Raw genomic sequence first — 25,642 nt, 5'->3', positions numbered from 1 at the left:
AAGGTTGGCAGCTAGACTAGAAAGGTAGGCATCTTAATGCAAGTTGTTTTTTTTTTGTGACAGACAGTGGTACAAATATGATAAGGACAATGGAAGACGGAGGCTTTCATGGGAACTGTTGCTTTGTACACTTGCTACACCTGGCAGTGAGGGATGCCTTGGGGGTCGGGGCCCAAGCAACGTGGTATTCGAGTCCTGAAGGAACAGCAGGATATTTTCCTTGAACTGTGAAGGGAGGGCAGTTTCTCCATGAGAAGCAGGAAGAAACTGGGATGCCTCATACGTCCCTGATTCAAGATGTCGGTGCCTGCTGGAATTCCACCTGATTCCATCTGATTCTGCAGAGGTCAGCGGAGCAGCAGACACGCCTTCATGATCTGTCTCTAGAAACTAAGATTGGTGTGGGCTGTCCCCTGGTGCACCATGATTGGGTAGTGATGAGGCAGCTGATAAAAATCCTGAAGCCCTTCAAGGATGCCAAGGAGGATCTGAGTTTCACAAGTGACCATGGGGGCCATCCCCCATATTAAATATCCTGGAGAAAAAGTTAAGAGGATTTCCGTGAGCAAGAGAGAATGGAAGCAGAGGTGTTCCGGTTTGTGGACTCCTTGCTATAGCAAATGCAAGTGAAACTAAGACCTCTGACAGAAAATAATACTTACATGCTAGCCAAAAGTTTGTGATGCATGGGTTGAATGGAGTCTCCAATCCCAGTGTCTCACATACATGAAAGAGCGACTGGAAGCTAGGTTACAGGCAGAGTAGAGAGGTGGCTACCCCAGAGAGTAGTACAGCCACAAGCTGCACCCTGTCAGCTAGCATACTTGTAGACACATTTGAGGAGGGTCAGTTTTCAGTCAGAGCACTGTAACCCAAGTATATGTCTGAAAATGGCCCTCATAGTGCCTAGCACTCTATTGTATTTCTAAAATGGGTCTCTTTCATCCTTTCCTGCTCTGCCTCTCACCCTGTTACCAAGGTCAGAAGGACATACATAAGGTGTTATTCCAGAATTTAATTATTGGCTTGACAAATGGAAGAAAAAATACATGAAACAACTTTTGTGCACTTGTTCATCTTCTTACCATCAAATGATTTTTATTTTTTTTTTGCATACAGTGCAGATTCCCGGTGATTCAGTTTTATTCAGTTAAATGGAACCATCTGCAGGTTTCCCTTGGTTGCTCACAAAAACAACATTTTAGTACTATAAATGCATACACAGTAAAAATTAGTTGTGCTATGTCTTAGCAGGGATGAGTGAACTTAAAAACAAATAGCTCTCAGATTAGAATTGTGGGCAAGCTTGTGTTTGAAATGCAGAAGTTTGTTTTATTGGAATAATTTCATTTAATTTAAGAGTTAATTTTTTTTAATTTAAATTTTTATTAATTTTTATCAATGATATACATCTTGAAAAAACAGGAAAATATGTATACAATGCTATATTTTTATAATAGTAACTACCATAACATATCAATAATCATTTATTATATTGCTCATAGACCCTATAATTGGGGAGAAAACAAATAATCATGTCAGGAAAATATCCAACCTTACTTAATCAAGTTGTTGGATTTAAAAGAAAAAATCTTATAAAGAAAAGGGAGTTACTTTATTTAATTGGCGTCTGTCTCTGATAATAATACCTGATTTTTATCTACTATAAACGTTTCTAACTGGATTGGATCAACAAAACCAAATTTCTTTCCTTTATAAGTGATCAAACATAAGCATGGGAATTTTAAGAAGAATGTTGTACCTAGTGCTAACACCGGACTTTTCAAAGACAAAAAAGTCCTCCTCCTTGCCTGAGTGGATCTCGCCACATCAGGAAAGATTTGGACACGATGTCCACAAAATAATATGTCTCTAACCACCAAAAAAGTTTTTAAACTATTTCTCCTTGTTTTGCTCTGCAACACAGGAAATAAATAGAGTAACCCTACTATTAATCAGGTCAACCGACTCCTCTAAGAAGGTCGATATGCGTGGTGAAGATAACGTTTCCCTTACGTTTTGTCCCCCAATTTCTTGGAGGACCTTTTTAGGTAAATAATAAATCTTGGAAAGTTTTGGGATCTCCTCATCTTCATATAATAGGTTCTCTTTTAAAAAATTTTTTTGAATAACTCCCAAGGAGATAGCAAACAAGTCATAGGAAAGTTAACTATCCTTACATTTTTTGCTCTAAATAAATTCTCCATATATTCTAAATCTTTATGGATGACCAAACTATCATGTATGAAAACATTTTCAGAATTTTGTATTAACTGCATTCTATTTGTTACAGAAATCAATTCATTTTCACATCTGAAAATTTTCTTTTCTTGTTCTTCAGTTTGATTTCTGTTAGCTTTAATCACAGTTAGTAACGACTCATTCATCTTAATAATATTGCTATCAAGTTTTAATATCATTTTCCCTAGTTCATCCAAGGTAACATTCCCCTGTAACACCACAGGGCTATGTTTACCTTCACCACCAGTAGGTTGTTTCTCTTGAATAATCGATGTTACTAAATTCTCAGTTCAATTAAAATAAAAAATAAACATCACAAAACAAATAAAATAATATTCATTAGTGCAGTAAATCTCTATACTCAGGCTTCATGATATCAAGATCAAATTAGAAAATGTTTACAACTGCCCCATGGGCACTTATGATTCAAATGAAAATTTTAAGTTAATTAAATAGACACCATAGGAGAGACTGAACAACCAGTGAAAATCTGTAAGTGTCTGCTGCTGTCTGAAAATGCAAGTGCAAAGTCCATGAAATTTATTTGCAGAAGTTCATCAACATCTGCAATTTTTTTTCTGGGGAGGAATTCTGCTGAAAATGTAGGTAACTTACTTCAGAAATCAAATTATTTATACATCCCTATTGTCTAGTGCGTAAGGTGGGGCTTCCCAAATCTGACTTGATGACCCCTCAGCCAGTCAGGTTTTTAGGATTATCTACAATAAATATACATGAGATAAATTGCATGCGCTGAGAACTAATACATGCAGATTTATCTCATCCATATTCATTGTGGATATCCTGAAAACATGACTGGCTAAGATGCCACCAGGACAGGTTTGGGATGTCCTGGGCTAGCGGGTGCTGCTTGGGACTTGCTTTCAAAATTGTACACAAAGCAAGTGCTAATTCAACAATGTATCTTATGTTTATTATATGGTGTCAAGTATGATCTATACTTTTCTCGGCATCAATGAGAACATGATGTAACAAAGCTGGTTGCTAGGCAGCCCTCTGGCCAATTTAACCCTGATATATAAAAGGGACTCCAGAGGTGATCTGGGAAAGTATAGACTGGTGAGCCTGACTTCAGTGCTGGAAAAAATTGTGGAAACTATTCTAAAGAATAAAATCCCAGAACATATAGACAAAATTTAATGGGACACAGCCAGAATGGCTTTACCCAAGGGAAGTCTTGCCTAACAAATCTGCTACATTTTTTTGAAGGGGTTAATAAACATGTGGATAAAGGTGAACCGGTAGATGTAGTGTATTTGGATTTTCAGAAGGCGTTTGACAAAGTCCCTCATGAGAGGCTTCTAAGAAATCTAAAAAGTCATGGGATAGGAGGAGATGTCCTTTTGTGGATTGCAGACAGGAAACAGAAAATAGGATTATATGGTCTGTTTTCACAATGGGAAAAGCTAAGTAGTGAAGTGCCTCAGGGATCTGTACTTGGACCAGTGCCTTTTAATATATTTATAAATGATCTGGAAAGAGGTAGGACAAGTGATGTGATCACATTTTCAAATGACACAAAATTTTTCAGAGTAGTTAAACCACAAGCGGATTGTGATAATTTGCAGGAGGACCTTGCGAGACTGGAAGATTGGGCATCCTTATGGCAGATGAAATATAATGTGGTGAAGCATATAGAGAAAAATAACCCATGCTGTAATTACACGACGTTAGGAAGAGAATGGCAAATAAAACAGAGGATGTCATAATGCCTCTGTATCGCTCAGTGCTTAGACTGCATCTTGACTACTGTGTGCAATTCTGGTTGCCACATCTCAAAGAAAGATGTAGTTGCACTGGAGAAAGTATAGAGAAGAGTGACCAAAATGATAAAGGGCATGGAATGGCTTCCCAAGGAGGAAAGACTAAAGAGGTTAGGACTGTTCAGCTTGCAGAAGAGACGGCTGAGGGGGGGATATGATAGAGGTCTACAAAATCATGAAATGACTTGAATAGTTAAATGTGAAATTATTTATTTTTTCGGATAGTACAAGGACTATTGGGCACTCCATGAAGTTAGCAAGTAACACATTTAAAACAAATTGGAGAAAATTCTTTTTTACTCAATGCACAATTAAGCTTTGGAATTCAATGCCAGAGAAAAAGGGTAAACAGTGGAGTGCCTCAGGGATCTGTACTTGGACCGGTGCTTTTCAATATATATATAAATGATCTGGAAAGGAATACGGCGAGTGAGGTTATCAAATTTGCGGATGATACAAAATTATTCAGAGTAGTTAAATCACAAGTGGATTGTGATACATTACAGGAGGACCTTGCAAGACTGGAAGATTGGGCATCCAAATGGCAGATGAAATTTAATGTGGACAAGTGCAAGGTGTTGCATATAGGGAAAAATAACCCTTGCTGTAGTTACACGATGTTAGGTTCCATATTAGGAGCTACCACCCAGGAAAAAGATCTAGGCATCATAGTGGATAATACTTTAAAATCGTCAGCTCAGTGTGCTGCAGCAGTCAAAAAAGCAAATAGAATGTTAGGAATTATTAGGAAGGGAAATGGTTAATAGAACGGAAAATGTCATAATGTCTCTATATCGCTCCATGATGAGACCGCACCTTGAATACTGTGTACAATTCTGGTCACCGCATCTCAAAAAAGATATAGTTGTGATGGAGAAGGTACAGAGAAGGGCAACCAAAATGATAAAGGGAATGGAACAGCTCCCCTATGAGGAAATCTGAAGAGGTTAGGGCTGTTCAGCTTGGAGAAGAGACGGCTGAGGGGGGATATGATAGAGGTCTTTAAGATCATGAGAGGTCTTGAACGAGTAGATGTGACTCGGTTATTTACACTTTCGAATAATAGAAGGACTAGGGAGCATTCCATGAAGTTAGCAAGTAACACATTTAAGACTAATCGGAGAAAATTCTTTTTCACTCAACGCACAAGGAGGAGGTGGTTAGTGCAGTTAGTGTAGCTGGGTTCAAAAAAGGTTTGGATAAGTGCTTGGAGGAGAAGTCCATTAATGGCTATTAATCAATTATACTTAGGGAATAGCCACTGCTATTAATTGCATCAGTAGCATGGGATCTTCTTAGTGTTTGGGTAATTGCCAGGTTCTTGTGGCCTGGTTTTGGCCTCTGTTGGAAGGATGCTGGGCTTGATGGACCCTTGGTCTGACCCAGCACGGCAATTTCTTATGTTCTTATGATGTGGTTAAGGCAGCAAATGTAGATGGGTTTAAAAAAGTTTGGATAAGTTCCTGGAGGAGAGGTCCATAAATAGCTATTAATCATTAGGGAATAACCACCGATTCATGATGGCATTAGTAGCATGGGATCTATTTAATGTTTTGGTCCTTGCCAGGTACTTATGATTTGGATTGGCCACTGTTGGAGACAGGATGCTGGGCTTGATGGACCCTTTGTCTGACGCAGTATGGCATATCTTATGTTCTTATGTCTACAGTGGACCACTCGGACATGCTCTAGCCTCCATCCAGCAAGCCAGCCCCATAAAACCCTCCTTTTCAGCTTACTCCCCTCCTCAGCATGGCATCTCCTCTGACTTTGTCCTCTTGCTTTTGTACTTTTTGCTTAGTATCTTTGTTCTGGTTCCTTGCCTTGCTTTAGCCCTAAACAGATCAAGAGTAGTGCAAGGAGCACACAGACCAGAAAGGCCTCCCGGTGGTCTTTTTAGTCTTTGTGCTGCTTGCACTGCTCTTGCCTTAATTAGGCCCTCCTACGGCCTCTCTTGCCTGTGCTCCTAGCCTTGTCCTTATCTTGTCTTGGCCTCCCTGGAGCCTTTCATGCCTTTGTGTCCCTTACCTGTTCCTTACCCTATCAAGGTGTTTCAGTGGCCACCCATGGTGATGTGTTTCCATCCCTGTTCTTACATTACCTAGGCCTTCCTGTAACCCTTCCTATCTGTGTATTGCTAGTTTGCCCCTGTCCTGTGCTAGGCCTTGTTATGTCCCCTTGTCCATGTGTTTCCTTTGTATTGCCCTTGCTGTTCTGTGCTTTGTATCGCCCCTTGTTTGTCTGTATACCTCTGCTGCCATGTTCTTTATCATCTGCCCCTATCCTGCTGGTGCACTACTGTTTGTGTTGTTTGTGTTCAGAGTACCTTCTTGTCCCTTGCCTACTGCTGCTGCCTTCCAGTGCCCATGGCTGCCCAGTCCCTGAGGCAGTGCACTTGCCCGTCTGCCAGCCACCAGGACTGGAGGACTCAACTCAAAGGGAAGCTGACTGGTCAGGCAGAAGTCCTCACACTTAATCTGCCCGCTCCTGACCCCTGCATTCCCCCACCTTGTAGGTGTCATCAAATTGGTCCATGTGTCCAAGACACATGAAGAGTATGCAACTACCATATTAGGTGAAAACTTTAAGAAAATAGAACATGGAATGAAAAGGTCAAAAAACAGACTTTAAAAGTAAAATAAGATGGAGTGCAAAAAAACCCCAAAAAACGTAACATATGATAACCAAGCGAAGGCATAATTTGTAAGGCAATATTTCAATTTATTTCAATGAATTACTCAAAATGAATATGACTGAGCACAGATGCAGTCTCTAATTAATTCTGAATTATTAATAACTCTGTAATTAATCACATCTAAGTAGATGCTTAGGTATTATTGCATACACATTGCAGAGAAATCAAGATAGTTAGGGAACACAGAGATTTAATAAACATCTCTGAATCTGTTGTCAACTTGTTTTTCCTAAATTAGTGTCAAGGTGGATTACAATCAAAATGATAATTAAAATTACAGCCCAAACTGCAGTCAGTGAAAGTAAAAACACTAAACAAGGGGTAAGAATATGTGTGCAGGTATGGCTGAAGACAAGAAGTGGATCATAAGAAATCATCTCGGTTGGAATAGAACATATAATAGAGATGTGCATTCATTTAAAATGAAACTGCAAAATGTGGCGAATAAGCTAATTTGTTTTGTTTTAAACTAATGATTCGGACCTAGGGTTAGGCCTGAAGCCAGGACCTCACCTATGGCATAGGCTGAAGCCAAAAGCAGGGGCCACAGACTAGGCCTGAGCGCGACACTGGGGTCTTGGTGGAAGCACGGGCCGACACCAAGACCTTGTCCGAGACCTCCAAAAATTAAATAAAAAAACTAAAACTTACCTTATCCGTCAGGTAATCCAATGAAGGCCGGGTCCTGATGTTGGCGCCTAGGTCTGGACCCAGGCACAGTGCTGAGATCTGACCCAAAGGCTTGGATCCCAACACCGGGGCCTAAGTTGAGGCCCGGACCCAGGCTTGATGCCACGACCCCTACTCGAAAGCCAGGTCCCAACACTGAGGCCTCAGCCCAGACCCTGGCCTGGCAATGTGAAGTGGCCCAGAGGCCGGGTCCTGACATTGGGGCCTCAGCCTAGGCCAGGATCCCGACACTGGAGACTTAGCCTAGGCCGGGGCCTGGCCCAATCTCGACTCTGTGAGCTGACCCAGAGGGCAGGTCCCAACACCGGGGCCTGGGCCCGATGCCAAGACCTTGGCCAAGATGCCAGATCCCAATGCCTGAGCCTTGGCCCAGGGTCAGGCCCAGGCCTCGCAGCCTCTTCTTGTTCCTCTTCCTTCTTTGCACTTGCAAGCCAATTGACGCCATCCGCTGGGATTGCACCAGAGCTAATTAATTCTGGCGCATTCACCCCAGTGGATAGCACCAGCAGATGGTGTCCTTTGGCTTGCAATTGCCGAAACAGGAAGAGGACCAAGAAGAAGCTCTGAGGATTGGGCTACGAGGCCTGGCCCTGACCCTGGGCCTAGGCCTAGGCATCAGGACCCTGCCTCCTGGCCAAGGCTCCAGCATTAGGTTTGGATCTGGGCGTAGGCCCCGGTATTTGGTTCTGACCTGGGCCGAGGCCCCAGCATCAAGACCCAGTCTCCTGGTTGGATCACGGCATTGGGACCTGACCTCCAGGCCTGGTTGTGCCATCGGGCCTGGGTCTGGGACCCAGCCTAGGCTGAGGTCCTGGTATTGGGACCCAGCCTCCAGGCCAGGTCACAGCATCAGGCTTGGGTCCGGGCCAAGGTCCCAACGTCAGGGCCTGGCCTCTGGGCTGGGTGGCGATATCAGGCCTGGATCAAGGCCTCAGCTGAGGCCCAGGTGTTGGGGCCCGGCCTCCAGGTCAGGCCAACATCTCAGAGGATCCCCACTGGACTGGGTAAGTAGGGGCCAAGGGGGATCCTTGCCCCGGCATTTTTTCGGGTGGGCTGGCGGGAAGCCCCTCGAGGCCTCATTTTTGTTTTTTGGCCATTTGTTTTTTTTTATAGTTTGATTCATTTTTTTCTCATGATTGAAAATGAATCAAACAATCCACGAAATGAAATTCGTGGGAAAAAAAAAACTCCCGAAAATGAACCAAAAATGAAAACGAAATTTTTTCTTCTGCACATCAGATAATAAAGGGTCCAGTGAATAGCAAGAATATTTAGGGATCCATAATTTGTCAAATACAAATTATGAGGGTAATTTTCAAAAGCATTTATGCTCATAAAATGTGTTTTTTAATGAGGTTTTTATTTGGTAAAACCACACATTTTATTACCCCAAAGGTTGTATGCATGAAACTATGTATGGAAGTGATTTTTCGTGAACTTTTTTTTTTTAATTTTCTCTTTATTGATTTTTAACAAACATACAAAGCATCCACTTTATCATGAAATATGGTTTAAACAATTGAAAAGGAAATCAGTTTACCATTTGCAATATTACCATCAAAAACAATATAAGTCCAATTGTTAAATTAACCCATTAGACCCCTATACACTGGGGGGCAGGGTCCAGGCAAATTAAAGGAGAATACAGGCAATATTTGAATCAATTAAGAAAAAGGCAACTTTTCAATAACCAGATTACTCAGATTGGACTATAATTTACCCACTGCTTATTTGCAGCGATACATTTTTAGCCTCGATAAGAACATAAGAACATGCCATGCTGGGTCAGACCAAGGGTCCATCAAGGCCAGCATCCTGTTTCCAAAAGTGGCCAATCCAGGCCATAAGAACCTGGCAAGTACCCAAAAACTAAGTCTATTCCATGTTACCATTGCTAGTAATAGCAGTGGCTCTTGAGCTGGTCGGGTTGGAAAAATATATAATTGTTTGCTTCAAATTTTACTACGCATTTGCAGGGGAATCTAAGAAAAAAAGAGGCTCCCACTGCTAAAGCTTCAGGTTTTAAATCTAAAAGGTTTTTTCTCTTCATCTGTGTCGCTTTGGTTAAGTTAGGATAAATCCTCACATTTGCACCCATAAACATAGCCTGAGTTTTTGTAAAGTTAGGCATGCATAATTCTTCCCATATCTTTCTCGTTGAAGAAGGATATCAATAAAGTTGTTCTTTCTGCTATTTCATATGTAGATGTCTCAAGAAAAGTTGTTAAGTTTTCTAAAATATTAGGAGCCATTTGTGTTTGTTGGTTGCTATGTATAGGTAAGAAATAAACCTTATCCACGGGTGGAGCTTGTTCAGGGGAAATTTCCAACACTTCGAGGAAATAATGTTTAATAGTCATTCTAGGAATTTCTCCAATCACCCTGGGAAAATTTAGTACCCTCAAATTCAAATGCCTCATTATGTTTTCAATATTTTCGATTTTTCTGTTAATAGCACCACAATCTTCTATTATGGTTGTCTGCACCTGCTTGACTTGCTTAAGTTCAGTATCCATATTCTGTAATTTCACAGAGGTTTCCTGCTTGTGTTCTTGAAAACTGTTATTTAATGTGTCCATTTGTTGCGACACTGAGCTTATTTTCCCCGAGCAGTCCACAAGAGCCTTAGCCAAGCCATAATGAATCTAACGTTACTACCTCTGGTTTCGATATACTCAAAATATCTTCGGGCAAGGGAAGAGGGCACGACACAGGTCTCTCACCTCCTTCACTCATCTGGTCTCCTCCTCTTTCCAGCTGCAGCTCTCCGATGCTACTCTCTCCACTGTTTGTGGAGGTCTGCGCGGGGTTTTCCATCTCTGCTGCCCCCTCGAACTGGGGAAGACTTTCCACTTCGGGACTCGATCCCAGTCGCGGCGTTGAGGTCCCACGCGCAGGCAGAGGTAGACGTTCGTCCAGGGGGGGCTAAGGGATACGCCTTCCGAGGTCGGATCACATTCTCTTTCCTGTGTCTCGACAGCCGGACCTCTTAGCTCCAAAACTGCCGGTTTGACGGCGCACTGTTCGATGGTCCTCTGCCCCGAAGGAAGCGCTGAAACCGAGGGGTAATTCCTGGTTTTCCCCTTTCTTTTTGGAGGCATTTTGAATTATTTAGACATTCTATAAGCAGAAACGCCAGAGCAGGTTGTGAGTGTGCAACCGTTCAAGTCGCCATCTTGACTCCACCCCCTTTCGTGAACTTTTACATGTACTGCAAAAAAAAACATTCCTGGGAGTGGAACTGGGGGCAGGAAACTCATTCATGTGCATAACTTTCATTTTTTGAAGGCATGCATGTAAATGTTTTTGTGGGCATTTAAACCTGCTCTCTAGGAGATGTAAATTTGTGTGCCTATGGTGTGCGAAGGTATGCACAATCCCACTGATTTTCAAAGCGGACTTATGCATGGAAGTCTGTTTTGGAAATTAGGGCTAAAGTCTGCACGTTCTTTGCATTTACAGACTTCAGCCCTACGCGGGCTGTTATAAAATTGCCCTCCCTATGGTTAGCATTAGTTTACCCGTTATTATTTATTTCCTTATGTTTCCTTATCGTTCATTATGTTAATTGTAAACATTACCTGTTCCATGTAAACCGATACGATATGCAAATGGTTATCGGTATATAAAAGCCTTAAATTAAAAAAAAAAAAATGTATTGTGATTTGGGTTTTCTTCCACATCCAGGCTGTTTATTATATATAATTTGCATTTGTCCAACAGAGAGCCTTCAATTGCAGCAATACTTTGAAACATATTTTATCACATTATTGTCTAATTCTATTTTAAATGTCTTTAGAATATGTAGCTTGATTCACTTTCTGAGATTTCGGCCTTCACCAAATAATCAGAAGTCAATATTCACAAGATTTACCTGGTTAAAATTGGTTTTTATTCTCCTGGCTGAAGCTTCTATCTTCAACAGATGCAGTTGTCCTTAGAACAGGAATAAGTCTGGGTGACCACCTTTCTGCCCACGTGGCTTCTTTGATATCCTGCAATTTGAAAAATGGAATTTTCATTCTCTTTTTCGCCCAAAGAAAATCATGTGACCTGGCCTATGTCGCATGCTTCCTTTCACTCTGATTTCTTTGGAAAGGAAAAAAATCTCAATAAAGAGTTTGAAAAAAAAGTCCAGAAATGTTTCTTGCCATTTTAAAAGCGACAGTGCTGTGATTGCCACAGTACCTCACAGCACTTGGCTTTTGAAAAAGTTTGTGAGTCCCTATGTACCCAGCAGGCATGCCAACACACCCACTAACGGGCGGATTTTAAAAGGGTTACGCGCGTATATTACGCACATAACCCCGAAACCCCGCTCCTGCGCACGCTGAGCCTATTTTGCATAAGCCTGGCGACACGCACAAGCCCCGGGATGCGCATATGTCCCGGGGCTTGAAAAAAGGGGCGGGGAGTGGGCAGGGCAGGCTGGTCCAGGGGCTGGGCTGGGACCGAGACTTCCGGCACAGCGGCCGTGCTGGGGGATTGTGTGCCAGCACTTGGCCGGCAGGCGCAACTTTTAAAATAAAGGTGGGGGGTGATTTAGGTAGGGCTGGGGGCAGGTAAGGGAGGGGAAGGTGGGGGGGGGGGGAGGAATGTGGAAAGCCATCAGGGCTCCCCTAGGGCTCGGCGCACGCAAGGTTCACAAGTGTGCACCCCCTTGTGCGCGCCGACCCCGGATTTTATAACATGTGCGCGGCTGCGCGCGCATATTATAAAATCTACGCCCGCGCGTAGCTACTAAAATCTGGCCCTAAGCATACATGCCTCCTCTCCCCCACACTCACCCCCACAAGCATTGTCATCCCCTCCTCACATTCACTGTCATACAGCTTCTGGAACCTACTATGTATACATGCAAATCCAGAACACAAAGTCCACATTCACAGGACACAGAACTTCTATAAAAAGGAAAACATATTAAAAAAGAAAAAAAATGTAAGCTTTCTCCCTCTTCTTATCCCAGGGGTATTTTGGCATCTCTATGGGGGAACTGCAGGTTCTGCCCCAGCTCTGGGGTAACATCCTCCTCTAGCTATCTCCAGAGGTGGATCAGCAGCATATCAAAGTGAGGCTGAAAGGTCAGTGTGGTCAGTATACTTCACAGATAACTCAGCAAGCAGTAGATGCAAAGTAGTAAAGAAGAGAGCATATAGAGCTATACCTGGAATAGGGGCATCTCTTCATCTGCAGAGCAAACCCTAGGAAATGCATCCATCCACTGGTGGCATGCCTGGATTGCAAGACAGTGGCCCTTTAGAAAGGCTGATGCATGCTGTAGGCAGTAAGGGAAAAAGAATAAAGGGGAAGAGCATCATATAAAAGGGAATAACAATTTATTTATATTCTGCCTTTCAGCCACTTCAAAGCAGATTGCATTCAGGTGCTGTAGGTTATTTCCCTGTCCCCAGAGGGCTCACAAGCTAACAGGGTCATTCATCAAGCCACGTTAGGGCTCTAACGCGTTATATTGTGTATATTGCATGACAGAAGCGATATTTTGCATGTCCCCGCCCAGATACCCTCCCCTATTACAAGGACCTTCTTTGCATGCAATTTGCATGCATGAATAATGCAAATGCATGCAAAGAACAATTTGATGCAAATATTTTATCTTGGCTGACCAAGAAGGTGGTCAGCCACGATAAAATAACAGCTCTCTGGTAAGCGTTAGGTGTGCGTGGATCCCAATGCCCCTGCCGCACATTTATAGCAGCAGGGGGGAAAAAAAGAAAAAAAAAAATGCGGCCAAACGGGGAGATTGAGCAGGGGGGTCATTGCTAACCAACATTTCATTCCGGAGCTGCCGGTCGAGGTGGCCTCAACTCCCTCAAAATAATAAAAAGTTTAAAGTATGCGTGCGGCGAGGCAATGGCGGCAGTCCCCACCTCCCGCATAGTCCAAGCCTCCCTTGGTGTCCTCGGGTATTTTTGCCTCAGCTCCAGCTGCCTTCTAGTCAGATTCTCTTTCCATGCCAATCCAATGCTTTGCACACAAGTTGCTGCACCTCTCATGGTCCCCTCATGCTAGGCCTTCTTCCTCTTTTGGTGCTCTGGGATTTCGATGCCACTCTTCTTCCCGGCTTTATTTATTTATACATTTCATATTGCAATTTTTCTTAAGTTAGTCTCAAGACAAATTTATTACAATGAAATGTGTAAGTAAAAATGACATTTGCAGTAGCATCACAATCTATCGTCAAAAAAAACAAAGAACACTAAGCGGGAAGGTGGCGCATATCTGCAGAAATGATAATAGACAGGAAAAGATTTGGATAAAGCAAGCAGCTACTGCACAGGTAGTCTGAATTCATCAAGTGGCCGAGGTTGAGGACTCATACTCAAGCACTTAGTGCAGAGGGAGTAAGAATCCATCAATTAGGATTGGCCCCGGGGTGGCAGACGTGGGCTTACGATGAAAAGTTCTGGCAGTCTGGTAATACAAGGAAAAGTCTTTGATGTGGAACCTAGGGGAAAGTCCTTGATTTCCTTTTGGAAGGTGCAGTGACACGTGTCAAGTCTTCGAGGTGGTGATATCTTGCTCCATATTTTGGGGCATAGCAGCTGAATGCTCAAAGTCTCGTGCAAGTTAATCTGGCAGAAGCCGGAGGAGAGGAGGAAAGGAGGAAAGGACGGCCATTTGGGAGGATTGACTTCTCCTTGTGGGAGTGTTGGACAACAGAAGCTGGGAGAGGTACTCAGGGGCCAGCTGTTTTATGCATTTGAAGACAAAGCAAAGCATTTTCAATTTTATCTTTCTTTTGACCAGGAGCCAGTGTAACTGACAGAAGCTTGGCCTTATGTGGTCAGTAGCCTTGACCTCTACCAAAAGGAAATTACAGCAGATTCATTAAGTACCTCCCAAAGAAATGCTCTCATGCCTGCTCCCTGCCCAGGCATAGCAAATTCACCATCTTTCGGCTTCTAGATGGTTCCGTTAATATTTTTCCCCTCTACATCCATGAGTTTGAGGTCTGACTTGCACATCATGACCTCTGCAGACCTTCTCTAGAATTCCCTCTGGCTTCAGGTTCCAGGTTATGATGATTTTCCTCTCTCATGGTGATGTGGAGAGTCTAGTAGGGGAGCACAGCTATTCATATAACCTTGACCAAAGAAAGATATTTTGTGTATCAGAGAAGGTTATCCTCTTTGACCAGGCACACAGCTTCTGGATGGACAAGCATGGAGCAGTGAGGGAGGAAGGGGGATACTCACCCACTCAGATCTGCTGAATCAATCTTAGTCATCAGTGAGGTAAGAGGTGTCACAGCCAGAATACCCTGGCAACCTTCTCTTGGTGCCTTAGGGTTTTCATGCTACCTTTGCTGGTGCCCTTCCCATGGTGCCTTCAGCTGTCCATGCCATGTTGGTGCTGCTTTTCTCCACTTTTGATGCTTTACGGTCTTCGTGCCACTGTTATTGGTGCCCTTTGCCCCTCTTTTGGAGACTTGGGGTAGTCTTGCCACTCTTGGTGCAGCTTTGCTCCTTCTCTCGATGCCCTGGTGTGTTGATGTCTGTGGGCCTCTTTACCCTGTCACGGTGCCTTTGGTTATTCATGCCAGTGCCACTTTGCCACAGTCTTGCTATCTTGGCATCCTCGTCCATCTACTGTTGATGTCTGCCTGCAAGTTTTATTATAGTTGACTAGAAAGCCCTAGTTGTGAAGTTTAAAATAGGATCCATTGTTTCCCTCATTGACTTTACTGGGAAAAGACTGAACAAATGTCTCAGATAAATGAATTTGTTTTTGTTTGAAATGAACAAAACAAATTATGGAAGCAAATGAAATGAATTAAACTGACATGAAAACTTTTGCTGCACATATCTCTAAAATTCAGTATAAAAAAAAATTCCAGCTGGAATGTGTAAATTATGTAATAATTTCCCTATAGTGATTCTTATTCGGTTGCTGCTCATTAATTCATTGTTACTTTAAGAAGGATCTCCAAAATGTGCTACGCCTTAAAATTTCTGTGTTCTCAAGTTCAATGCTGGAAAAGTGATAAAGAATAAGCGTATCATTCTAGGAACATTACATATTTATATACATTTTGAACTGTGCATTTATGTCTGTATAGCATGATATTAATTATAGTGAATAATGGAAATTATCTTACATAAATGAGCCATTATTAAAAATTGGTACTAATTATCATCCTAGTTATAACTATACTAATTAATGTTAATTTATTTAGCAACTTTCATCAAAACATGGTCCAAATGGACCTTAAATAGGAGGGAGGAAATAGAGGAATGTTATTATTAGTACTCAATTGCAAAAAGAGCGTTCGATGGGTCCTGTGAATCAAAATAAAGTGCCAACTATTTACAGGCTATACAGCCGCTAAGAGCCGCAAATGATTAGAAGACCGGACGGTTCTACTCTAAGGGTTGAACACGTCGACAGGCTTGCTGATGCAGCATCTTTTAAAACTTTTGTTATTCGTTTATACATATAAAAAAAGTATATCCTTTGGATTTCTTGAAATTAATTGAGCCACGTTCAAAGACTTAAGAAGGGTGCCTTTTGTCGCTTTATTATTATTAGTAGTAGTAGTAGTAGTAGTAGTACTCAAACATACCTGGGCAAACATAGTCACCGGGAGATAAAATGTTGTGCCCGGGTTCATAGAGGATCAGTAAGAGTGCAGGATTCTTAGTTCATAGTCCATTGATGTAACCACTAAACAAGTCTCAGCAGAAAGGTGAGAGGACGAATGGTCATGGGAGCTCTAGTTGCAGCCGTTCCTGCTCAGGGTTAAGGAAGGTACTTTGGCATTGTAAAGCATAGAAGGCTTTCAGTTCCCCACTGCCTGTGTTTTGCATGCTGTTCTGTGGCTAGAAAGGAAAGTTTACTGTGGATTCTGTCTAGCACTTTACCCAGAATTAATATCGCTTGAAAAAAAAGACAAAAGGGAGAAACCTTGAAGTCTTTTTGGAAGGTCAGCTGGTCAGAAATTGGGAATTATAAGATTTTGTTTGGGGGTAGGGGGAGAGCTGGAAGTTTCCTCCTGCTCCTCTGGGCTTCCAACTCAACCAGAACCAGGGCTGGGATCTGGCCCCATGAGCCTACATTTGCAACCACCTCTGTTTTATATCCCATCCCAACTCACTCAGTCCAGTCATCACAGTGAAGGTTTTTCAGGCAGGACCCATACCCCAGGGCTCCCACAGGATCCCTGCCTTCACAGGCCTTATATCTGGCCACCAGGTGGTGCTGTTGCACAATAACCGGGACTCTCTTCCCGTCTAGGAACTGTGAAATTTGCCTCCACTGCATCTGCAGCCCTGGAAGCAGGAGCCCTGACCCAGGAATTTGGTCCCAGTTCCACTAGACTGACCCCAGAATTATAAGGTTTTTGAGTGGTTTCAGGTCTAGCTGGAATTTTCCAAGTAAGAAGAATTCTTTCTTAACTGTGCCAGTTATGGTGTTTTCATATCAGAAAGGTGAAAGTGTTTCTTAGGCTTTCCTTTTAGCATTAAAATGGCTGCTGACATGAACTGCAAGGAAACCAGAGGGACCAGAAACTTAAGGGACTCTTAAGTAAGATGGCACTTGTTTATCTCCACATAATTGTAAAATAAATGCATTTTTCCTCAGGACACATTTGACATAAGAATCTTAATGGCACGGACAGTGAAGTACACTGTCAATTTCATAGACGGTAAAGAAGAAGACTTGCACAGGTTAGTACATATCATTGTCGTTGTCACCGATATTCTTGCCACTGTGAACTGTATCTCCTTACTCCTTTATCTCCTGCAGCTATTCTGCTCCACAGGTAGTTTGCTCATCCAAATCCGCTCACCATGCTTAGTTACCTGCTGATAGTTAATGCACATAGAGGCAAGGGTTCTAGCATGAAATTATTGGATTTGTTTTACGTCCTGCCTTATGAAGAAAAGAGCCCATCTCCAGCAGTGGAAAAAATGCCCGCATCTACTATCCACCTTTAGGGGGGGGATGAGCTCTCTGTTTTGACCTTAGCTGTTAAAAATCCATTTTTTCTAATCCATTTTTGCTACAAATTGCTCCTCTTAAAATCTGTCAAATGTTGGCAAGAATATTGCATTAATCAATTACTTCCTCATCCTTCTCTGAGATTTGTCTTTCAACATCACTAAATTTAAAGATTTAAGAGGAATCCATAGTTTCTCCTTTTTCATTTTTCAGCTCAGTAGCATCAACTCTATCTGTCATGTTTGTTATGTGAACTAAATCATATACTGTCACTTTGTTTGATGTTAAAGAAATAATGTTTATACAGCAGTGTCCTACTCGGCAGACTGTGCTGACCTGCAAAAAGCACTTTAGTGGAGGACAGCGGGGTTCATAAATACCAGCAATATGCCAACATCAATTTAATTATCTAAGTCATGAAGACAAAAATACAATGAAAGGATCAGTCAGCATGAACATGGACACACAAATATGAAGACCAAAAATATAAAAAATTACTGGAAGATCAATGCATTTGATTTGAATGTGCCATCACGTTAACTTTCTGCATCTCTCTGAATAAATATTACGTCTAACTCTGATTCACTTTTGAAGGGACCCTTATGGGTTCTTTTGTCCACTGGGATGATCTCCTCATTGCCTCTTGAATTCTACTTCCTGGCATTTGATGAGCTCCAGGTCTGGACTCCTATTCGTACCATGCGGTGAGTCATTTTTACATTCTTAAGCTGGGTGGCTCTGTTTAAATACTTACATTTATGTGTCCACGTTATTGCTGACATGATTTCTGTCTTTTCTTTGGTGGCATGGTGCTTTTTAACAAATGAATTTTGTGCTTAATAAGATATCTGAAGGACAGCCTCCCATAATATAGGGGGCATGTTAGGTAAAGAAGAGATCGCTTGGTAAAGCGAATATCTTTTCCGTACAGATCTTAAAACACTTAAATAGGGAAACCAAACAATTCATTCAGTGGGTAATTGTAAAACCGACTCCATCGGTGCAAAGCCTCTTTACCTAAAGTATTTCCACCAGTTTTCAAAGTGAAAGCATGCAAGCGCTTTCATGTGGAAACTGATCCCAGGAAATCTCCCTGCCCACATTTACAGCTGCTAATTTGTGCAGGTAGGTTTTCTGAGAAAAAATACAAGCACATGTTTGAAAATTTAAAAGTGTGCATGTAAGTACAAATCCCACCCCAACCCTGGCTCCGGGAGCTAGGTAGAGAGAGCATCAAGTTAGGCCGAGAGTACATTGTTCAAATCTACTCTTTTCCCTGTCAGCAAGCCAAATGACACAAAATGTTCACAGATGTATTTTTTGCAAGTCGTTCCTCTGACTGTGTATGTAAAAGTGCCCCCCCCCCCCTAAGCCTACCCCCAACCCCCCACCCCGAGGTAAAGATTCTCCCTTATACAGTCTCCCTCACTTTCATAAGGGATTACAGCTGGGCTTCTTTATTTTAATAAAAATAAATCTGAGGATACATACTATAAGATTCTATATTTACTGGGAGATTTTGCCATGCACACAATGGGCCTGATGTGATAAAGAGTTTTTCCCATTTTGTGCCTATTGGAAAAATAATTAGTACATGATAGGTCCCCTGATGGGAGAAAAAAAACATTATTTTTTTTAACTCTTTATTTAATCAATTTTTTCAGGCATTCAAACAATAATATACCATATCAAGACGAGTACCAAAATAGGCAGGGATAAAAAAAAAAAGGACCAAAGTATGCAATCAAATGAAAAGCATAAATACAAAAATGAGACATTTATAATTGAAAAAGAAAGAGAGACTAAGCATACTTCACTCTTGGGAGACAAGCACGTTCATGATTTAGTGAAAGAAGCTATTGCTGAAAAACTATTATTTCAGAAGTGAGCAATCTTGGTCATTGAGGGGCATAAACTAATCAAGTTTTTTAGTGATGCAAAACTGATATACATGAGATAAATATGAACAACTCTCTTTTTAAGTGGAGATCTGCCTGAGGGTTAACTAAAAAACCATACCTGTCCAGTGATGCCTGGATAAGAGCTAAGGAATTTTTAAAATCCTGATCAGCATGTTCTGGTTCATTGCTCCTACTGTTGTACATTGTAGAATATGCAAATGGAATCATCTCTCAATATGCAGAACATGAGGTTTTAGACTGCAGTAACAGCAGACGCTGCCACATATTCACACTTTCTATGGAAAATTGATGCCGCTGGGTTAGAGGCTTGATTCTGCAGCACGTGTCGCTCTCTTGCAGCAAATGACTTAAGACATGGCTGTTCAAGAAAGCCTTTCCGGACCCTGACTGATGCTCTCCCACCAAACACAGCAAGACTGATTATCACCCACTAAACTGATACAGACTTACCAACCACTGCACGTTCTACTTCTTGTTAAACTTCTTGTTAAACTTCTATCATCCTCTTCTTCAACTCCCAGTTAGAACCATTCTTGTTTTATTGTAACTGCTTTTTCTGCGCACTTGTTATAATTTCTTATATTTTGCAAATGTATACTCTCATGTTATAGTTATGTACGTTTATAATTTATTGATCACCCTTTGTTTTATGTAAACCGACATGATACGAACTCCGTGAATGCCGGTATAGAAAAAACTCAAATAAATAAATAAAATAGATAAATAAATGGGAAACAAATCTGACAAAGGGAGCTGGCAGCAGCACAAGTTAGTGCTAAACACACTAAGCAGGAATTATTTTAAAATGGGAGTTTTCAGGAACTCTGTGATTCCTCTTTTCTTATCTTTCAAGGCAAACAGAGGAGGACCAGGGTCACTAACCAGGAAGTAGGTCACTTTAATGTGACATTCCTTTAATGTTCAATAGAGTCTTATCTTTATATTCCAATGTCATCCTTATTAGCATCCCAATTGATATTTTGGATGCCTGTCTTTAAGAAGTTTTTTTGTCTCATTTCTCAACTCATGTTATTAAATAACTCACATAGGCACAAAATGGGATTAAGCATTTTTATTATAGTTGTTCATGCTACAGCCTACAACAGTGGTGAAAATGGATTAAAATATTGCAATTTAGGATTGTGACAAAAAAAAAAAATCCTACTGGTAATAATATCCAGGACTGCGTTTCTGATTGCAGTACTGAATTATGGACTGCGTTTCTGATTGCAATACTGATTCTTGTAATGAGGCTGTAGTGCTCGACCTTTGTTACTCTGAATCACTTTGTCACCAGCCAAGCCTCAAAGAGTAGCACTTAGGCCATTTTCTTTTTTAACCTTTTCCTTGTTGTTCTGATTTATTCAAAAATTGTATGTTACAAAAGAACCATACTAATAGCCTTAAAGAGCCTACATGTGACATGCAAGCCACAGGTTGGGTTTCATTCATCTGTACTATATCTGCAATTGCACCTTCAAAATTCTGAACTTGCTATCGTTTCGAGCACTTCAACAGACTATTGAAAAAATGACTTTTACTAACTTTGCTCAAGTGTTAGTAACTTGCCTAAGCTTGCAAATGTTTTATTTTATTTTCAGGTTTTATTAAGAAATTATTATTATTATTATTATTAGATAATATTGTCATTATAACATTTTGATTTTGCTCCTGCAGAATGGAAATCCCCTTTGTATTCCAGCTGGTGCAGTCTGGACTCATCCATGGCCTGGCATTCTGGTTCGATGTGGCATTTGTGGGATCATTGTATGTAATTTTCTTTCTTAGTTTGTCATCATAAGATTTTTTTTTTTAATTCCCCAGTTCTTTCACACATTGGACATTTTTTTAATGACAGACTTGTTTTTTTATTTTTTTACATAAAATATTCTCTTTGTTCCAGTCTGCATTATGGGTGGATAATTCAGTCACATTGTGTTCTGATCTCTCCTGATTTTCCAATGTAGTGGTCAAAGAGATGGTGGTGTATAACGTTACCTGCACTGATCCAGGTTTGTCCCTGCTCAGCCTAATTTGGAAGCCTAGCATAGAAACAAAAAAATTGTGACCCTCTGTGCAAGGAATAGCATCAATATTTACAAAAAATTCTCAGGTTTTTCATAAACATTAGTGGTATGCCTGGTGTAGGGCATTAGCATTTAATTAGCCTATTATCCCTGAGAATGCTTCAAGTCTTACAAGTAGTTTTTAACAACACATTGACACTGGTTTCTCCAAGGTGGTCCAGTGGTAAGGTATTAATCCCTCACATATTATATGTGATCTCAGTCTGTCCATAGACCAAGAAGGGGTGTCCTCAGCTCACAACCCAGATCCTACACTTGGATCTTAGCCAAAAGGCCAAGAAATGATTGAATACTTAGTAATACAAAGAACTGAACTAATTGCAAGGGGTCAGACTGAATCACAATTTGAATCAGAAACAAACTTGTCTTTTCGGGAAGCCCTTGAACTGTTCCCTCTTTCAGGTTTGGTGTATTTGACAGGGGGAAAGGAAAACGGTGATACAGGCGGGATCCAGGTTGACTCACCCACCCCTCCTTTTCATGATACAATACATTACACACATTAATGCATTATGCTGTACACTAGTCACAAAATATTTGTAGTGCGTTGAACACTAATATTAGCATTGTACACTGGAATTAGCATGTTCTGTACATGCTCATCAGTTTTGTACATAAGAGATCGTTTGCGTATGTAATCATGGAATCTTGTACTACATTTGCATTTTCTGTATAAATGTGCTTGCCAATATCTTCAAAAGAATGTCTCCATTCTGCTTATTAAATCCAAGTCAAGTGCATCATATTACATGTAGTCATGCTAGGAAACTGCAAGCTACCAATTTGGAAATGAACCAGTATTAGCCTCTCAGCCCAAGGAGGTCGTTACACTAGTGACTGACAGGCATTTATTTTTATTAACTTGTGACAAGATTACTATGACTTAATATGGTGTTAAGCAATCACATGTCATTGTTCCTTGCAGGAGAAATAACTTCTGGTTAATGCAGTTTAACACAAAGTGTCATGGATTGTGTGTGGAACACTGGCTAAAATGAAAAATTAAGGCAGTGGCTCTGCTGGAGGTTGTAGCAACAAATGGGGAGAATATAATATGAGGGCAGAGCAGGCTACAGTTGTCGATCTTCCACAGGCACAAAGTCTCATAATCATAAATTCTGAGTTTATAGCTGTCTGCTGTTTTGATTTATTTTTCTGTGCTAATCCCTGTTCCTTAGAACTTATAGTAGATACCTGAGACACGGGGGAGATAAAGTGACTTCTCCAGTGCCACGGCAGGTGTCAGTAGCAAAAGCAAGAGTGGCACTCAGATGGTCTTGTTTCAGGTCCCTTCTGCTAGCCAGTAGGCCATTTCATCCTGACCTGAGTGCAGTACATAGGGAAGGAGAGGGAGTTGGCACAGGGTTAGTTGGTATATTACTTGGAAAATAATTTGTTGACTGCAGGATGGGTAATCAAACATATAGTGACAGAGAATGAATGGTGCAATATGTCAGGGAGGACTAATGATGTCATGCCTTCCTGGAAGGAGAAGAGATTGTGCAAACTATGCTTTTCATAAGTCTCTTCCTGTTTACAAAATGAAATCCTCCCAACTTCACTCTGGAGTGAAAGACCCATTTCACAAATTAACTCTACCTTTACAATAGAACTAAAACAGGTACTTGGATTTTCAAAACCCTATCCATTGGTAGTTCCATTATAGTATGAATAATCAATTGAGAAATAATCCTACCGGGCAAAAGTGCGATGACAAATACCTAGGCCATGTAATATAGAGCTCACAAAATCTTCAGTGACAGGAAAGATAAACTGAAGTATTTTTTCAGACTAATTATTTTTTCATTAGTGCCTAGCTGAACTGCTGAATCTAGATATCAGATATATATCTTTTAATTAAACAGGCCACAGGCTTAGGGCTGTTTTGACAGCAAAATTGAAGACTGATATGTGGGACATCAAGTTGAAGCAGAGTCTAATAGAATTCACTAGTTCAGGTGCATATTGAACACCTGCCCAGTGTTGTGTTTTATGTATATTGTACCACTCAGACAACAAACTCCAACTAAAGTTAGTCCCTGTCTGTCTCTTGCTTTCTCTATTACCTATTTATACGTAGTACAATATATAAAAGGAGAACAGTAATGGGAATCAGTTTTAAATAAGACCTACGATCTGTTCTCACGGGGCCAAATTTTAAAATTCTGGCGCTTGCAAATTCCGGGAGATAGGCATGTGGCTGGGCCATGGGCGCGCCAAGCGCATTTTAGAAATGGCCCGGCCGCACACACACCTCCTGATACACCCAGAAGTGCCAGGCTTGGTGAAAGAGATGGGCCGGGGGGGGGGGGGGGTGGAGTCTGGGTGGGGCAGGGTGAGGGGTGGGGGCTGGCTGGGACAGCGCCATTAGAGGCTGTGCTGGGGACACGTGCTCCGGCAGCTGGCCGGAGCGTGGAGCTTACTTCTGCTCTGAAGGGGCAGTAAGCTATTTAACAAAAAACATTAGCTAGATAGGTAGGAGTTGGGGAGGAGAGGAGAGGGGAAAAGTTAGAAAGGGTAGTTAGGGGGATAGGGAAGTTCCCTCCCAGTCCGCTCCAATTAAGGAGCGGTCTGGAAGGGAACTGGGGAAGGCCCTATTGCGTCGTTGCGTATTTTCTTAGAAAATCCCCCCCCCATTGCGCGCACGAGTCTGAACCCGCCCGCACATGCGCACGCCAAGTCTAAGATCGTGCACGCATGTAAGCGCGGTAGTCGTATTTTATAACGTGCGCTCGTCGCCACGTGCTGCTCCCGGCGCGCGTCCGTGTCGGTGCACCAGGAACCGCACGCACATGGACCCGCACGAGGATTTTAAATTTACCTGACAGGGCTCTGGAAAATGTGAAAAGTAATGCAGTGTGTCTCTCAGTGTGCATGTGCTTGCGAATGATAAACCCCAACTCATTGTACTTTTATATATTGTACTATAAATAGGTAGCAGAGAAAGCAAGAGACAGGCAGGGGCTAACTTTGGTTGGAGTTTGTTGTACGAGTGGTACGATATACATAAAACACAACACTGAAAATCTTCCAATCTCCCATTTTAACACTATTCAGTTAAGGTCCGTATTACTAATGTATACAAATCTCAAGCCCTGCAAATCTCCATACATGTGGAAAACTCCAAATTGTATTAGATTGAGTAATTGAAGTGTTAAGGAATTCCCACCCCTGAAACGCTCTGGGCAGCCCAAAATATCTCTCTGCGTTAGATTTTAGTAGGCCCTAGTCATTTTACTCACAGGTGCAAAATGAAAAAAAACAAACCTGAGAGTCAAATTCACGTCTTTTCTTCAGCCTCATATTTTCGATTTAGAAGGCCAAATTATGCAATTAAATCTGGGAGTTCCATAGCCAAAGAAAATATTTCACAAGTAGTTCCCTTCTTGAATAGGATAACACCTATGTGTACAGCAGCATATACACACATAGAAAGTCACCAGCAGATCTATACTCATATTTATAACCTGCACACATGATATATGCCCATTGTATAAAATATGCATACCTCTACCCTGCAACACACAGGCGTGTATTTAGGCTTACATGCAAATACATGCAATGCATTGAAACAACGTATATCAATGCAATGAACACGTGTATTTTTCCTACCTATTTTAAAAATACACACAAGTATATTTTACATGCGAAAATAAAGTAGGACTTATGTAAGTCAGTGTATTTTTTTTTCTTTTTATTTAAAGTTTTATTTATAACAATGATGAGAAGTAAAACAATTAAAGCAGTATTACATATAGTAAGGGTTAGAAAATATACAAGAATTTCAATTAAGCACAAGAATAACAATATAGTGGTTACCAATAGTTTACAGCATTATAAGAAGCCCTATAACACACAGTCCAATGCCCAAACGTAAGCATAGGATCAGGTGAAAAAACCTTCTCATCCTGTCCCACTCCTACCCCTCCCTAATCTTCCTGCCCTCCATTCCCCCGCCCCCCCCCCCCCCCCCCACCGTCCTCCAGTACAGTAAAACTGAGCCTGGTGTTTAATCCCAAGTCAGCCCATTCCTTGCTCTTTTATCTAGGTTCATGGCTAGTCGGTGTATTTTAAAACATGCGCACATCAAGGAAATTTCCAGTTTTATCAAATAGTCCACCAGTTCTCTTGGTCCTTCTCCAGGTCATTGAGATTCTCCTGGTTCTTCAGTCTGCACTTCCCCCAGGTCACCCAGACCTCCCATCCAGCCAGTAGTACACAATAAATAAGGCTGATATCAATTACATAAGATAATTTGCA

General features: G+C 41.5%; 1 protein-coding gene across 5 annotated transcripts in view; it reads left to right on the top strand.

Annotated features, from left to right (window-relative positions):
- Positions 1-25,642, top strand: part of LOC115097476 (histone-arginine methyltransferase CARM1-like) — a 296,952-nt gene that overhangs the window by 247,147 nt on the left and 24,163 nt on the right. For 3 of the 5 annotated variants that reach the window (XM_029613387.1, XM_029613361.1, XM_029613370.1), the window contains 2 exons: positions 17,014-17,099; positions 20,973-21,062. In XM_029613387.1, the coding sequence (XP_029469247.1) occupies positions 17,014-17,099; positions 20,973-21,062 (176 nt within the window). Of the gene's footprint in view, positions 1-17,013; positions 17,100-20,972; positions 21,063-21,262; positions 21,308-25,642 lie in introns of all 5 variants that reach the window. The other 2 variants (XM_029613395.1, XM_029613378.1) reach the window with 2 other exon arrangements.

Source organism: Rhinatrema bivittatum, chromosome 1 (assembly GCF_901001135.1).
Source record: "Rhinatrema bivittatum chromosome 1, aRhiBiv1.1, whole genome shotgun sequence".
NCBI classification, from domain to species: Eukaryota; Metazoa; Chordata; class Amphibia; order Gymnophiona; family Rhinatrematidae; genus Rhinatrema; species Rhinatrema bivittatum.
Note: the sequence above shows the minus strand (reverse complement) of the source record. Positions and strands in the feature narration are given on the sequence as shown.